The sequence below is a fragment of the Hyperolius riggenbachi genome, chromosome 10 (genome assembly GCF_040937935.1).
Source record: "Hyperolius riggenbachi isolate aHypRig1 chromosome 10, aHypRig1.pri, whole genome shotgun sequence".
In the NCBI taxonomy this organism is placed as follows: Eukaryota; Metazoa; Chordata; class Amphibia; order Anura; family Hyperoliidae; genus Hyperolius; species Hyperolius riggenbachi.
In genome coordinates, this window is record NC_090655.1 from 248,463,227 (window position 1) to 248,476,324 (window position 13,098).

The window sequence follows — 13,098 nt, forward strand, 5'->3', positions numbered from 1 at the left end:
GTGGGAAATGAAGCTAGATTGTTGGAGGAAGCACAGAAAACACGAGGAAGAGCTTGGTGGTGGTGTTAGTGGGAGGTCCGAGTAGCTGATATGGAATTGATCATTTTTTTACTTTCAAAATTGCTTTATTGAAGATGTTAAGGTTTACATACAGATATAGGAAAACGATAAAATAGAAATCATCTCAACAGATATGACAAAAGGAGTAACAATCAGTCCTTCTGGAGGGAATTTTCCCCATATTGTAGAGGTAAAGAAGAAGTAAATAACATATGACATATAACATAACAAAGAAAAGCACATAATGTACGATTGGTGATAGTAATACTGATGCTGGTGTCGGAATGCCATGACATATATACAATCTTGTGGTTTGATTATGTTGTTCTGTGGCTTAGGTAATTTAGGCCTATTCTTAAATGGGTAGAGTAGGAAGTCAATCTTGTAGATAAAATGAAATATATGATACAGGGGCCAGTGTAGTTATCATATGATGTTATTCCCCAATTGATGGCGTATATGGGAGCCATGCTCCGACCTAAGCCACGGATCCCATATGTCAAGATATCTGACAGTTGTTTCTAGAAGTAGGCTAGACAGATATTCATTTATGCATATATTATTGATTTTATTTATTAAATTCTCCCATGGTAATAACTTATCTTTCCACTGTTTAGCAATTATAGATTTTGCTGCCGTATTCACTTTCAGAAGCAAGGAGTTTTCATGTTTGTTCAAATTAGAGATTGTAGTGGAGAGAGACCGCTCAACCTCTGATACCTTGTGCAAGGTGCCGGATGCCAGACAGCAGGACAGGAACATAGGAGAAATATCCGCACACTCGCTGGTATAATCCAAGGGTTTTTATTTCAATCCAAATCGCAAATACAGAATTTCTGTATTTGCGATTTGGATTGAAATAAAAACCCTTGGATTATACCAGCGAGTGTGCGGATATTTCTCCTATGTTTTTGTTCAAATTAGACAATGGGTAGTTCAGTAAGGAGTTGAACATGTTTGGCCGGATGTCCTTTCCTATGATTGAGCTCATACATTCATATGTTTTTTCCCAGAATTTTTGAGAAGTTGGGCAGTCCCACCATATATGTTTAAAATCTCCTGTGGTGGTGCAGCCCCTAAAGCAGTTTGGATTTTTATCAGTGGAGAATTTAGAGTATCTATCTGGTGTGAGGTGAGATCTATATAGAACCTTAAGAGACGTTTCAGTGATTGATACATTAGTGGAACATCTGGACATGTTGTTCCATATCGTTCTCCATTCTTCCTCCGATATATTTCTGGTGATATCTTTTTCCCTGGCCCTTTGTGATGTGTTTTTAGAGGCTGCATCTCCGCCGGAGATTAATTTATATAGTACAGAAATGGGCTGGTTAGGTGGATTGCCCTTTTTATGGAGCTTTTCTAGAAGAGTTGGTTGTAGCATTGTGGTTCTGAGGTTAGATGTGGCGTAGTAGTGATATATTTGACAATATCTGTGATACTCTCTTAAGGGAATATGATAGTTTGCTCTTAGTTCCTGAAATGACATAATGTTCGTTTTACAAGTGATATCCTCGAATTTGGTAATATTAGCTTCTCGCCACCAGTTAAAAGCTTTATATTCAATTCCTGGGGGGAAGCTAGGATTCATATTTATTGGGGCCCGTGGGGAGGGGGATGATATTAACTTAAATTTGAATTTCATTTTGTTCCATAATTTAAATGCTCCCACGGTTATTGGGGAGGCAGATGACCAGAATTCTTTGGGGTGTTTGTCCAGCCAGATAGAATCCTGAATTAAACATGGGGAAATGACCTCGTTTTCTATGTCCTTCCAGATCGGGGTGCTATGAGCATAGGACGTGGAAAACAATTGGGCTAATCTGGCTGCTTCATAATATTTAAAAAAGATTGGGAGACCTATTCCTCCAAGTTCTTTCGGAAGTGATAGGATGGAGGACTTAATTTTCGCTCTCTTAAAACTCCATATGAAGGAGTTGGTAAAGGCCTGAAATTTATCTATAGGGGATTTGGGTATTTCTATGGGAAGTGATCTAAACAAGTACATGAGTTTGGGCAGAATTATCATTTTTAGGAGATTTACCCTTCCCATCCAGGAAATATGTAGTTTGTCCCAGCCCAGCATCTTATTTTTAAGATTCTTTAGGAGGGGGTTGTAATTCAGGTGGTACAGATCCTTCAAATCTTTAGCTATCTGTACTCCAAAATATTTAATACTTTTTGATTTCCATGTGTATTGGAATGTATTTTTTAGTTGTTGTTCGAGATCGCTCGGGCAGTTGAGTGTGAGGGCCTCGGTTTTCTCATGGTTGCATTTCAAACCCGATATCATACCAAAATCTCTTAAGATATTTGAGACCGTATTGATTGATATGAGTGGATCTTGTAAGGATAGAAGCAGATCATCCGCGAATGCATTGCATTTATGTTCGGATTCCCCCACTCTTACTCCCTTAACCAGGGGGTTAATGCGTATCGCCTCTAATAAAGGTTCAAATGCCAGTGCGAACAAGGCAGGGGAGAGGGGACACCCCTGCCTCGTTCCCCTGGCTATGGAATTGATCATTTTTATACCATCAATAAGTCTGCTATCTCCACTCAGCCCTGTGCTGATAAACCAGGGCAGTGCACATGCGGGGGGAAAAATGGAAAGAGCTAGCAAAGATGACGGCCCAGGTAAGGTTTTCATGTAATTTCTCAGCACCACTTATCTTGGTCTTATCAATGGGTGGGTACATTTCTTGCCCCGACCCTCTATTAAAGTCAAGTAGTGCATGGGTGCATTCATTTTGTTGTAATTCAATTTCTGCCCATAGTCCACTTGTTTTTTTTAGTCTCCAGCAGAGGGCCCTCCCCACTTTCACTGCCTGGTGCACTGCCTTTTCTTAGCTCTAATATACCTAAATCCCCAGCTTTCTTTTTCTTTCTTCAGGACCTAATGTGGTATTCTTGCCCTTCTTCCTTGCCACACAAACAAAAAACAGATACATCTTAACCACTTCCATACCAGCAGTTTCTGGCCCCTTAATGACCAGAAACTGCTGGTGTGAAAAAACGTCTCTTACCGACAGCACGCCACACGGACTTGCCACTAGCGCTGTTCACACTAATCTCCCATCAGCACAGTCCCCTCGCTGAGCTATCACTATGAGACAATGGGATTGGCTCACAGTGATCAGGGGGTCAGGACCCAATGAAATAAGCTCCTGACCGGCTCAGGGAGCTTTGCGGTCATACCGACGGCAGTGTGTGGGGGCTGCAGTAGTGCGAGAGCGGCACAATCGGCAATAGCGACAGGAGCGTGTGGCGGGGTTGGTTGAAATCTACACCCTGGCAGAGATAACAAGTGCTAAACAGGGCATACATTTCAATCAGGGTGGACCGGAAGCGGTTAAAGAAAAAATGATATTAATTGGTAGATTCTGAAAAAGAGAAATCATTTTTGGCAGTATAGTAATTGTAATATTATTTTATTTTGTCCATTCAATAGAACAACACTAGAATACTACAGTAGAAAATGATGGCCACACAGCCCACAGTAACAGGAAGAGAGGACAACAGAGAAGTAAAACTAACAAACGGTTTATAGAGAAATATGTTCTTAAGGCTTCATATTTCCTAATGAAGGCAAACCACACATTATTTTGGCCAATCTTTCTGATATTTTCAATGTATTCATTAAACTCATTCCTGGCATTATACAATGATAGCCAGTAGTATAGAATCATTTTCAGAGCTAAAAACACCATCTCGGATCTTCACAAGATAGCGGTATCCCTGATGAGTAAGGATCAGTCGTGTCACTGAACTATCTGCAATAGTTGCTAATATGATGTGGAAAGTACAGTACCTTGTTCAGGCGTACCAACCAAAGAATCCACAACTCAGTAGGGTTGTACCTGTAAGCATATGGCTTGGTGAGTAAGCTGTGACCGTGGCACTCGCTGAGCTGACAAATGTGCAACTCTGGTCATAGCAGATGCCGTGCTGCAAACCCATGAGAAAGAGGCCTTATCTAGAGACATGTTGATAACATATCACACTTCACATCCAGATATGATGCAAAATATAATAATTTATCCAAAAACATCAACAATTAAAAACCATTTAAAACCACCTTCTTAAACCGATTGTTATCAGAAATCTTTCCAGCAACTGAGAAAGTACTGTGACCATATCGGTGTAACAGTGAAGCAAACCCGTATTCTATCTGGTATACACAACATTCAATATTGCACAAATCCCCTAAGTATATCACAAACAGTATCTATCTATCTATCTATCTATCTATCTATCTATCTATCTATCTATCTATCTATCTATCTATCTATCTATAAATATATACAGGTCCTTCTAAAAAAATTAGCATATTGTGATGAAGTTCATTATTTTCTGTAATGTGCTGATAAACATAAGACTTTCATATATTTTAGATTCATTACACACAACTGAAGTAGTTCAAGCCTTTTATTGTTTTAATATTGATGATTTTGGCATACAGCTCATGAAAACCCAAAATTCCTATCTCAAAAAATTAGCATATCATGAAAAGGTTCTCTAAACGAGCTATTAATCTAATCATCTGAATCAACTAATTAATTCTAAACACCTGCAAAAGATTCCTGAGGCTTTTAAAAACTCCCAGCCTGGTTCATTACTCAAAACCGCAATCATGGGTAAGACTGCCGACCTGACTGCTGTCCAGAAGGCCATCATTGACACCCTCAAGCAAGAGGGTAAGACACAGAAAGAAATTTCTGAACGAATAGGCTGTTCCCAGAGTGCTGTATCAAGGCACCTCAGTGGGAAGTCTGTGGGAAGGAAAAAGTGTGGCAGAAAACGCTGCACAATGAGAAGAGGTGACCGGACCCTGAGGAAGATTGTGGAGAAGGACCGATTCCAGACCTTGGGGGACCTGCGGAAGCAGTGGAATAAGTCTGGAGTAGAAACATCCAGAGCCACCGTGTACAGGCATGTGCAGGAGATGGGCTACATGTGCCGCATTCCCCAGGTCAAGCCACTTTTGAACCAGAAACAGCGGCAGAAGCGCCTGACCTGGGCTACAGAGAAGCAGCACTGGACTGTTGCTCAGTGGTCCAAAGTACTTTTTTCGGATGAAAGCAACTTTTGCATGTCATTCGGATATCAAGGTGCCAGAGTCTGGAAGAAGACTGGGGAGAGGGAAATGCCAAAATGAATGATGTCCAGTGTCAAGTACCCACAGTCAGTGATGGTCTGGGGTGTCATGTCAGCTGCTGGTGTTGGTCCACTGTGTTTTATCAGGGGCAGGGTCAATGTAGCTAGCTATCAGATTTTGGAGCACTTCATGCTTCCATCTGCTGAAAAGCTTTATGGAGATGAAGATTTTATTTTTCAGCACGACCTGGCACCTGCTCACAGTGCCAAAACCACTGGTAAATGGTTTGCTGACCATGGTATTACTGTGCTCAATTGGCCTGCCATCTCTCCTGACCTGAACCCCATAGAGAATCTGTGGGATATTGTGAAGAGAAAGTTGAGAGACGCAAGACCCAACACTCTGGATGAGCTTAAGGCCGCTATCGAAGCATCCTGGGCCTCCATAACACCTGAGCAGTGCCACAGGCTGATTGCCTCCATGCCACGCCGCATTGAAGCAGTCATTTCTGCAAAAAGATTCCTGACCAAGTATTGAGTGCATAACTGAACATAATTATTTGAAGGTTGACTTTTAAAAACACTTTTCTTTTATTGGTCGGATGAAATATGCTAATTTTTTGAGATAGGAATTTTGGCTTTTCATGAGCTGTATGACAAAATCATCAACATTAAAATAATAAAAGGCTTGAACTACTTCAGTTGTGTGTAATGAATCTAAAATAAATGAAAGTCTAATGTTTATCAGTAAATTACAGAAAATAATGAACTTCATCACAATATGCTAATTTTTTTAGAAGGACCTGTATATACTACCGGACAATTCGGGAGTCCTATTATTGGTTGATTTTTAAATAGAACAACAGCAGTTTGCTGCCCAGATACCAAATAGATCGGATCCAGTGCGACCTTTGGAGTGCATGGAAGTCCGACAAGGGGGCAGTGCGGGCTGGCGTCATAGTGACGCGGTCCAGCTCTGTCTCGCGTGGCCCCACCTTATTAACGCGAGTAGGCATCAACCAATAATAGGACTCCCGAATTGTCCAGTACTCAGCCTCCATAGAAGCAGCAGGTCGCTGCGAATGCGCAAGGTGATATCCCCCTTCTCCCTCCAGCAGCTGGGACTTTACACATTGGGTAAGCACGGTCAGCACTCTAATACTTTACTGATACTTTTTGATATATGTGCAATATATTTTTTGTTTTTTTATATTTCCGGAACCTTTTTTGAGCCAGCACTTTATTAATGCATTTTTTGCACTTACTAGCACGTAGCACCTTTACCTTTTTTATGAAATTTTTTACCACACATGGATGTTTTTTGACAATAGGGATATATATATATATATATATATATATATATATATATATATATATATATATATATATATATATATATATATACACACACACACATATATACACATACAGAGATATATATATATATACATACATACATACATACATATATACATACAAACACACCGCTTGTGATGTACTTAGGGGATTTGTGCAACATTGAATGGTGTGTATTCCAGATATAATACAGATTTGCTTCACTGTTACACCGATATGGTCACAGTACTTTCTCCGTTGCTGGAGAGATTTCCGATAACAATCGGTTTAAGAAGCTGGTTTTAAATGGTTTTTAATTGTTGATGTTTTTACATAAGTCCTAAATAAAATTATTATATTTTGCATCATATCTGGATGTGAAGTGTGATATGTTATCAACATGTCTCTAGATAAGGCCTCTTTCTCATGGGTTTGCATTTTGTTGTTGAGCCTTTAAGAGACACATTATTATGAGCAATTCTAAAGCTCTAACAGTAGTGGTACTAGCAGATGCCGTGCTGTCCTCACTGAGTCCTCTGCAATCCTAGATGCTCAGCTCATGCTGTTATGTTGAGTACTCCGGGCTCTATACGTAGTCTGCAAGTTCCAGTTCTCCTGCTCCAGTGAGGGGCTGGCTGCACTGCCTGGACATGGGGGAACAATTGGGACACAATAGTGCAGACTGCGCTTACGGATGATGCCTGTGCAAGAGACTTTGCTGCACAGCATTTTGAGTGCCATAGTCGGCAGTGGATTGCCCTCCTGGTCCATCTTCTATGTATCTATGGTTGTGTTGTTACTGTGTATCATTGTTGTTACTGTACCATCACCGACCCTGTAGTGCCAAAATCAATTCCAGGTAAAACCCCCGTTGTACTTGGTGAAATACATTTTTCTGATTATGATGGAAACTTGCTTACTGCACATAAAGTGTATACATCCCGACCCGGGTTTTGGCCCTCACATTATGTGAATAAGTCTCTTGTGCAGGTCTCAACCCTACATGCAGTCTGCACTATTGTGTCCCAATTATCTCCCTGTACCCAAGAAGTACAGGCAGCCCCTCACTGGAACAGATGGAGGAGGACTGAAACTTGCAGATTTTCACCACAATGTCCCCCTATTCAGTTCACTTTATCTCTTCAGTTTTCTCCTAGGAGATTATTTTCATCTTCTGTTTAAAATAACATTTCAGCAATGAAACAGGGTTTGCAATGAAAAACGTACCGAAAAGTAGATGACAAAGTACTGTCAAAATTATTTTGAGCACTTTCTTGCTTGCTGGTGGTCTGAAAGGCATTTTATTGACAAAGTGGGAAAATACTGCCTTGGAGAAATCTCGAGAGACAAAGTGGATTGCATACGGGCCAATGTGGCAAACAACAAAGTATTTCAGCCAATCTTGCTGATATTTTCAGAGGATTCATTGAACTCATTCCTGACATTACTCAATGGTAAACAGGAGAATAGAATCATTACTGGGGCTAAAAACACCAACATGTGCAGGACAAACAATGACTCTACCAGCGACATCTAGTGCCAGATGAGAGGTAGTGCAGGTAATACAATACAATAACATTTGTAAAGCGCTTTTCTCCCATAGGACTCAAAGGAATAGGACGCATAGCTATGTCTCAGATCAAAACAGGGTTGCAGGCTGGACTGTGTTACAGAGGAAATTTTCAGGTGCTCATAAATGCCAGACTAAACAGGTGGCTTTTCAGTTTGGACTTAAATGTTTCCAGGTATTGAGATGTCTTGGTTGGGTGTGGCAGGGAGTTCCAAAGTGTAGAGGCAGCATGACAGAAGGCTCTGTCTCCAAAGGTTTTGAGATGGACTCTGGGGACCAAGTTATTAGATCCTTTTGATCTAAGTTTGTGAAGGTGTGATGCACTTGCAACAAGTCCTTCAGGTATCCAGGGCCCAGATTGTGTAGGGATTTGAATGTCAATAAGCTAATTTTAAACAGTATTCTCCATTTTATCGGCAGCCAGTGGAGTGAGTGAAGGGTTGGTGTTATCTGGCAATGGCGGGGTTGGCTAGTTAACAGCCTTGCGGCGGCATTCTGTACTAATTGCAGGCAGTGCAGGTCTTTGTTTGGAAGGCCTGCATAGAGGGCATTGCAGTTGTCCAGCCGTGATGTGATGAAGGCATGAACTAGGGTTGGAAGATCCGCTGGAGGAATGAGGTATTTAAAGTAATGGTCCAAGCGAATAAAACACAAAAAAAAATCCACTTATCTGGGGCTTCCTCCAGCCCGTGGCAGCCATCCTGTGCCCTCGCCGAAGCTCCGGTGGCTCCCGGTCTTCTCCGCTGGCGCAGCCGACCTTGCTAGGTCGGGTTTCGGGTCGGCTTCTTCTGCACGGGTCACGTGGTATCTCCAACGCCATCAGGACTGTACTGCGCAGGCGCAGTACCATCCTGATGACGTCGGAGAGACCACGTGACCCGCGCGGTGGAGCGCAGAAGAAGCTGACCCGGAACCAGACCCGGCGGGGTCGGCTGCGCCAGCGGAGAAGCCGGGAAGCCACCAGAGCTACGGCGAGGGCACAGGATGGCTGCCATGGGCTGGAGAAAGCCCCAGGTAAGTGTATTTTTTTTTTTTTTTTTTTTTTTTTTTATGATTAGCTTGGATGTTTCCTTTAATCTGTGTCACGACCATTTGAAATACAAAATGTCTCTTTTTTGGTTTCAGAAAAAAAATATTTTTCTTTTCCTCTTTTCCCATCTCTGAAAAGTTGTGCTTACCTGTGTAATTTTCTGTTTATAAAGATCCCACCCTCTAAATGTCAAAACGCACATTGGCCTGCGTGAGTCCTCTGATGGGTAAGAAGATCCGCTTCCCATAGGAAGGCTTTCCCACACTCTGAACAGCAAAACCGATGCTTGCCTGCATGACTTCTTTGGTGTTTGAGAAAGTGACATTTCTGAATGAAACTTTTCCCACACTCTGCACATGAAAAAGGTCGTTCGCCTGTGTGAATTTTTTGGTGTCGGAGAGATCCTGATTTAGTAGTGAAAGCTTTCCCACACTCTGAACAGGAAAACGGCCGCTCATCTGTGTGAGTTCTTTGGTGCGTAAGAAGGTTAATTTTCTGAATGAAATCTTTCCCACACACTGAACATGAAAAAGGCCGCTCACCTGTGTGAATTTTTTGGTGTCTGAGAAATCCCCCATTGGAAGTGAAAGCTTTCCCACACACTGAACATGAAAAAGGCCGCTCATCTGTGTGAATCATCTGGTGTTTTAAAAAATCTGCTTTAGAGGTGAATCCTCTGTCACACTCTGAACAGGAAAAAGGATATTCATCTGTGTGATTCATTTGGTGCGCAAGAAGGTGGCTTTTCCGAATAAATGTTTTCCCACACTCTGAACACGAAAAAGGACGTTCACCAGTGTGAACTCTTTGGTGTCTGAAAAGGTCTGCAGAACAAATAAAACCTTTCCCACACTCAGAACATGAGAAGGGACGCTCTCCAGTGTGAATTCTCTGGTGTCGGAAAAGATCTGCTTTAGAAATGAAACATCTCTCACACTCCGAACATGAATACGGACGTTCTCCAGTGTGGCTTCTTTCGTGTCTAAGAAAATTCCCTTTATCATTGAAACTTTTCCCACACTCTGAACATGAAAAAAGAGGATCCCCCGTGTGTTCTGTTTGATGGCCAACAAGACGTGATTTCCTAGTAAAGCATTTATCACATTCAGAACACTTAAATATCTTATCATAGTGTTTTCTAGCATTGTGTGATTTACCAGAAGCTTCCAAAAGATAAGATGAGTCATGTGACCTCTCCTCTCTGTGACCTCCTGGATGGGTATCTGAGGTAACAACAGGATGGGATCTGTCAGAAGATTCCTCAGGATTAGAGGAATCCAGTGATCTCTCCTCATTGTCAAGTCTGTGATGTGTATTTCCAGTAATGGGGTTTCCTCCCGGAGAACATTGTGTGACGCCATTATCTTCTGCAGCATCATCTGGAGGGGAGATAAGGCGTCCCTCCGAGGGGCTCCCCATATTCTGTCCATCTGTGGGGAAAGATTATTATTATTAGTAACAGCAAAATCATGTTCCATCTATTGCAGCCAGCAGTCCTGTATGTTGATCTGGCAGTCAGGCCATGTATTGTAGGCAGCAGTCCTGTATGATGGCCTGGCAGTCAGGCTATGTACTGAAGGCAGCAGTCATGTATGTTGATCTGGCAGTCAGGCCATGTATTGCAGGCAGCAGTCCTGTATGTTGGCCTGGCAGTCAGGCTATGTATTGCAGGCAGAAGTCATGTATGTTGGTTTAGCAGTCAGGCCATGTATTGCAGGCAGAAGTCATGTATGTTGGTTTAGCAGTCAGGCCATGTATTGCAGGCAGAAGTCATGTATGTTGGTTTAGCAGTCAGGCTATGTATTGCAGGCAGAAGTCATGTATGTTGGTTTAGCAGTCAGGCTATGTATTGCAGGCAGCAGTCCTGTATGTTGGTCTGGCAGTCAGGCCATGTATTGCAGGCAGCGGTCCTATATGTTGGCCTGGCAGACAGGCTACGTATTGCAGGCAGCAGTCCTATATGTTGGCCTGGCAGTCAGGCTACGTATTGTAGGCAGCAGTCATGTATGTTGGTCTGGCAGTCAGGCCAAGTATTGCAGTCATGTATGTTGGTTTGGCAGTCAGGGAGATAGGACGTTCCTCCGAGGGGCTCACCATATTCTGGCCATCTGTTGGGAAAAGATTATTATTAGTAACAGCACATTCATGTTCCATGTATTGCAGGAAGCAGTCATATATGTTGGTATGGCAGTCAGGCTATGTATTGCAGTCATGTACGTTGGTCTTGCAGTCAGGTCATGTATTGCAGGCAGTAAACATGTATGTTGGTATGGCAGTCAGGCTATGTATTGCAGTCATGTATGTTGGTATGGCAGTATTGCAGGCAGCAGTCGTGTATGTTGGTATGGTAGTCAGGCTATGTATTGCAGTGAGAAGACATATATGTTCTTGAACACATTTCTACCACCTCTCCCACTGCAGATGCCCATAGTCACAGGCCTAGCAAGCCTAGTGGGAAATCGCACACTGATATTAATAGAAAACAAACATTAGTCAAACTTTAAAAAAGAAACCTCTAATTTCAGCTTTCTAATGGAAGGAGCAACATTTATAATCCAGAATCACCCGGTGTTTATTACTTACCTGTGCTTATGTCTAGCAAAATCTCCTCTTCTTTAACCATCTTTATCATTGTATCTTCCTCTCTAGAGTGCTGATCCCCACTCACGTAAATCTCTTCTTCTTTATTTATCCCCATTATGTCTCCCTCCTCCATAGACTGCAGATCACTCCTCACATATGTCTCCTCTTCTTCCTCTTTAACCTCAACTTTAAAAACAATCAGATCTTCACCCTAAACACACAAAATGGTAGAAAATAAAACCTGACCACATTAAAACTGCTCAACTTAGGCTAAATTGTAGAATATAAAGACAGAGTTGCCCCTGAGTTGTAGACCCTCAGTTCCACTTACCTGATAATGGCAGGGGGTGGGGGGATCTTCCTGTGGACTATCCCAGGAATAAAGAGGACCTGTACATCTCTCTGGTGGGTTACTGTTACTGGATCCATCTGTAGGAAACACACACACACTGAATACATTTGGCTTGATTCACTAAGACAAATAACATGCCTTATCAAAGTTAACACACCTTATCAAAGTTAACACGCCTTATCAAAGTAGCATAGCAAGCGCTATGAACTTATGCCTGCTAATTGGCAATGACGAGCGCTCCACTCATCCTGCCCTGAGCTCCTGCGGGTTTGTAGCGCTCACTATGGTGTTCTGATAAGGTATGCTAACTTTGATAAGGCATGCTATTTGTCTTAGTGAATCAAGCCCATTGTCTCTATGTGATTACCAGATGATGGGCAATGTAGGTGGACCCTCCGTACTGCTCTCTCATTTAGAAGAAGTCAAAGTCTCCTCTTACCTGGTGATGTGAGGGGCGGCTGATTCTCCATCATGAGGTCCTTGTAGAGGTCCTTGTGTCCCTCTAAATTCTAACGCTGTTGCAATGGTGATATCTTGACACGTTATACAGGAATAGGGCTGCACCAAGATAGCTAATAAGAACTAATTTAAAGCATCTTCCAGTGTCTCACTGCCTACTCAGCTGCCATTCCCAGCAATGGCTCCTCTGTCCACCCCCCTAATTCACCATCTGGCCAAACTTCCTGTTTGTAGAATCCACCCATTTCTATTCATGCGTTCCATTCAGTTTAAGTAAGGTCACCACCTTGTGGACGGCTGTGGAACTGCAGCCTGCTGTATTCATTTTTGGTAGCTATTACCTTACTACTGTACATAGCAGTGACATTTTTTGTCAGTTCTTTACAGAGTCATTGATCAATTCATGCCGCTGACTTTCTGTTAGAGTTACTGGCATGGCATGTCTGGTGGCCTTCTCTGGTGGTAGACTCTTTTGTTAAGGCTTGTCCTGAATATGCCCAGAGTAAAGGCTCATACACATCAGACCATAGTCTTTGGAAAATGAAAGATCACAGACCAAATTTAACCCCTTCCATGTAGTATGAGAGCCATACCTACACAGTCTATTCTATG

The 13,098-nt window shown here is 42.3% G+C and overlaps 1 protein-coding gene across 1 annotated transcript; it reads right to left on the minus strand.

The window, feature by feature from the left end:
• Positions 1–9,127: 9,127 nt before the first annotated feature.
• Positions 9,128–12,669, minus strand: LOC137535210 (oocyte zinc finger protein XlCOF22-like). The gene is made up of 4 exons (XM_068257025.1): positions 12,467–12,669; positions 12,007–12,104; positions 11,676–11,886; positions 9,128–10,522 (listed from the first exon to the last, which is right to left on the minus strand). Exons 1-4 carry the CDS (start codon positions 12,498–12,500, stop codon positions 9,282–9,284), a joined length of 1,584 nt encoding a protein of 527 aa, XP_068113126.1. The 5' UTR covers positions 12,501–12,669; the 3' UTR covers positions 9,128–9,281.
• Positions 12,670–13,098: the final 429 nt, after the last annotated feature.